Source organism: Euprymna scolopes, chromosome 42 (assembly GCF_053919585.1).
Source record: "Euprymna scolopes isolate OS-2025 chromosome 42, ASM5391958v1, whole genome shotgun sequence".
In the NCBI taxonomy this organism is placed as follows: Eukaryota; Metazoa; Mollusca; class Cephalopoda; order Sepiida; family Sepiolidae; genus Euprymna; species Euprymna scolopes.
This window is the reverse complement of record NC_136523.1, coordinates 40,585,240-40,588,413: the sequence shown is the minus strand read 5'-3', so window position 1 is coordinate 40,588,413 and position 3,174 is coordinate 40,585,240. Positions and strand designations below refer to the sequence as shown.

Sequence of the window (3,174 nt, the reverse complement as noted above, 5' to 3'; positions counted from 1 at the left end):
GAAATTCATTGAGTGATACATTTAAAAATAAAATGTCTTAATATCCAGAAAACTACTTGTCGACCGTTTCCGGTTCTTCCCGCCATCTGCCGGGTACACCCGAGTAACTTTTTGGAAATTGTGGGTTGATAAATGCAGAAGTTTCATATATTACAAATATTTAGATACAGGGCACGTCTACAGAATTTGAACCAAACCAAACTTATTTTTGTTGAATTAAACCTAAAACTTAGGTTAGGTTTATTTTTACATAAGTTTGGGTTAGGTTAAGATTTTTAAAAAAAAATAAACACTTTGGTTTCAATTTTGCAGAAGTACCGAAAATATATTACAAATTTATAAAAATTAAATTTAAAAAAATACATCTGATTCGAACTGGACAAAAATATAATGGGGGGGGGTATTTTTGCCGTAAGACCGGTCGAAATATGTTCTGTAATATTTGGCCAGCGTAACACAGCTATTAACTTCAATATGAGCGTGGTGCTTAGCAAACATTCTCAGTCAACTCACATTCCTGAAAAATTCGGTTCTCACACATTTATTCAGTTTCGATAATGAATTTCGTGCCGGTCGCGTTATTATTGGACATGCAACGCGATAATTTCTGCATGGAATTGGCCAGTTTACCAAATTCTTCCCATTTTTCCGTCTGCATGGAGATCTGCAGATTCTTCATCTTCTCCACTTCTTTGAGTTTCGAGTTCAGCGCATGCGTAGTTGTGTTCAACTGTTCCACTTCACCGCGTTGGTTTAACAGTTCTGATTCTAGCAGAGCCGCCCGATTCTCCAGAGCTCCCCTATCCTGCTGCAGTTCCCTGATATCAGCAGCTCGTATTTCGCAAAGGTTCTCCAACTCGTTCACCCGGTTCGTTTGGGCGTTCAGGCGTTTCTCCGCCTGTTCCTTGTGAGCCTCTTTCGTCTTCAGGTCGTCTGTCGTCTTGCGTAACTTATTGTCTAGATCGGCGATCTCCCGTTTCGAGGCCTGAAGTTGCGCCTCCCGGTCGCCCAGAACACGACGGCTCTGCTCTAGCTGATCGTGTAATCCGGCCAGTGCGGTGTCTAGAGAGCCGTTTTCCTTGATGAGGCGGTTGGTCGTCTCAACCAGGGAGTCGCGGTTCGATTCGAGTTCTTGCAGTTTAATATCAGCCTTCGCAAGATTTTCTTTGAGGGATTTATTCTCGTCTTTCAGCTCGGCGGCTACGCGGTTAAAGAACTCGTGCGATTTGTCATATTTTTCTTGAAGGTCCTTGATGTACTCGTCGCGTTTTTGCAAGCCGCTTCGGGTCTCATCCAGATCGTGTTTAACAGCCCGCAACTGTTGGTCGCGCTCGTTGATCTGGCTCTGCACTTTAGCCTGGTCCGATTGGATTTGTTTAAGGCTGTGATCGGTCTGTTTCAGATCAGCAATTAAGCGGTGTAGGTCCATTTCACATTGCACTTTGTTTTGCTTCTCGGTCGCGAGCTCCTGCTCCAACGCGGAAATATCCTCCTTCGCCTTACGCACTTCTTTCTCTCGTAACTCTTTCTCTTGCGCAAGCAGATCATTCGCCTTAGTTTTCTCGGCGTTGAGCTGCTTAATGGTCGCTTCTTGCGTTTGAAAATTATGTGCCAATCGACCTAAATCATTATTCATCGCCGAACCGCGCGTTGTGAAATCCGTCGAACCCCCAAAAGACGAATCGAATTTGCCAGCACCATCATAAGCACCCGACTGGTATAGGCTGTGCTTATAACCGCCTGGTCTACCGTAGGTGTTCGGACTATTATAGCTCCGTGATTTCGCAAACGAACTAGTTTTATCGTATTTCGACAATTCGTCCGATCCATACTGCGAGAACGAGCCTGTGGGGGCGTACTGACCGTAGCTGCGATCGCCCGTCTTTTTTATACCCCCCTGATCCTGGGCTCGCTTCCACAGGTGCTTGGATTCCATCTCGAGGTAGTAGATCTGCAGTTGTAAGTTCTTGATGTATTCCGACTCGATCATGTTCAGTGGTACGAGGCTACTCGTTTTCAGCTTCGTATTTGACTTGCTGGGTCGCGCATTATCACAGGTGCAACGAGGGGGCGACTTCCGGCTACACTTTTTCATGGTGCGAGAATTCCGAAACCCTTTACACTCTAAAGGTGGCGCTGGCATCGTGGTAAGACTGGCATATAATCCGAGTCTATTAAAGAGGTGAAGCCACCAAAAATATAAACGTCGCGTATATTGATGACGTCATAGAGACTCATGACGTCACCGGCGACTGCAGTTCATCGATGGAATGATTGATTTGTTTTTGTTTTGCGTCGCATCAATCGCTGTTCGATCATTTAACGCAAGGAAGGTTAAATATACGACACTTCTTTTGGCGAACGTGTTTTTATATATATATTCTTATGTTTCTGAGACTTTTTTTTTAAAATGAACATTAATAAGACGAATAATCTATATATCAATACGATAGCGTGTGTGTAATTTTCTTGTCACTCTTACATTCGGGTCATTTAATTGTTATGTGCTTGCATTTCTCATCATAAATAATTTTACCAAAAATTTTTCGTGTCCCTTGTGATGGTGTGATACTGAGGACTGGTTTTCCTGGTGAAGTGAATTATGACTGATAGCCTTGACTCGACTAGGGTCCCGTTCAGGAGATATATGGTGAAATGGTTGATTGGTTTGGCCATATTACTTGGAGTAGAGGCGAATTAGAAGTTTAATCATTTGGTGTGAGAATCTTTAGTTGGCTGGACATAGTGTAATGTCTCGATATTAAATAGGTGTGTGCGCGCGTGCGTGCGCTGGAATAGGTGTATCAGAATCGGCCATTAAAAATTGCATATATGAACTTGAATAAATCAACTTACTATATTTCGAAGCTTATAACTACTTGAAAAATGTAATTAACACACTAATTTTTTGTTTCAATTAAAGGAGCAAAGACCAAATTTTAAAAAAATAGCAAGTTTAATAGCAAATGATGCAATATTTGTTTTTTTTTAATCAGTTTTCTTTAAAAAAAAGATTTAAAGCAAATCAAATTTGACTTAGTTCGATTATAAAAAATATATATAACTTCAAAAAATCACTTACCTATAAAAAATCTATTTAATGTATACTTTCATTGTTAAGAATTTATCCATATTTATACTTATATTCCAAGTCCTTTTTAAATAAAATACTTT

At 41.0% G+C, this 3,174-nt stretch overlaps 1 protein-coding gene across 1 annotated transcript; it reads right to left on the bottom strand.

The window, feature by feature from the left end:
* Positions 1-293: 293 nt before the first annotated feature.
* Positions 294-2,216, bottom strand: LOC145267039 (uncharacterized). The gene has a single exon (XM_080122980.1). The coding sequence runs from the start codon at positions 2,141-2,143 to the stop codon at positions 542-544; it is 1,602 nt and encodes a 533-aa protein (XP_079979106.1). The 5' UTR covers positions 2,144-2,216; the 3' UTR covers positions 294-541.
* Between the last annotated feature and the right edge of the window lie 958 nt (positions 2,217-3,174).

Excerpts from the sequence above, each read along its gene's own strand:
- LOC145267039 (XM_080122980.1), bottom strand. The coding sequence starts at position 2,143 with ATGCCAGCGCCACCTTTAGAGTGTAAAGGGTTTCGGAATTCTCGCACC.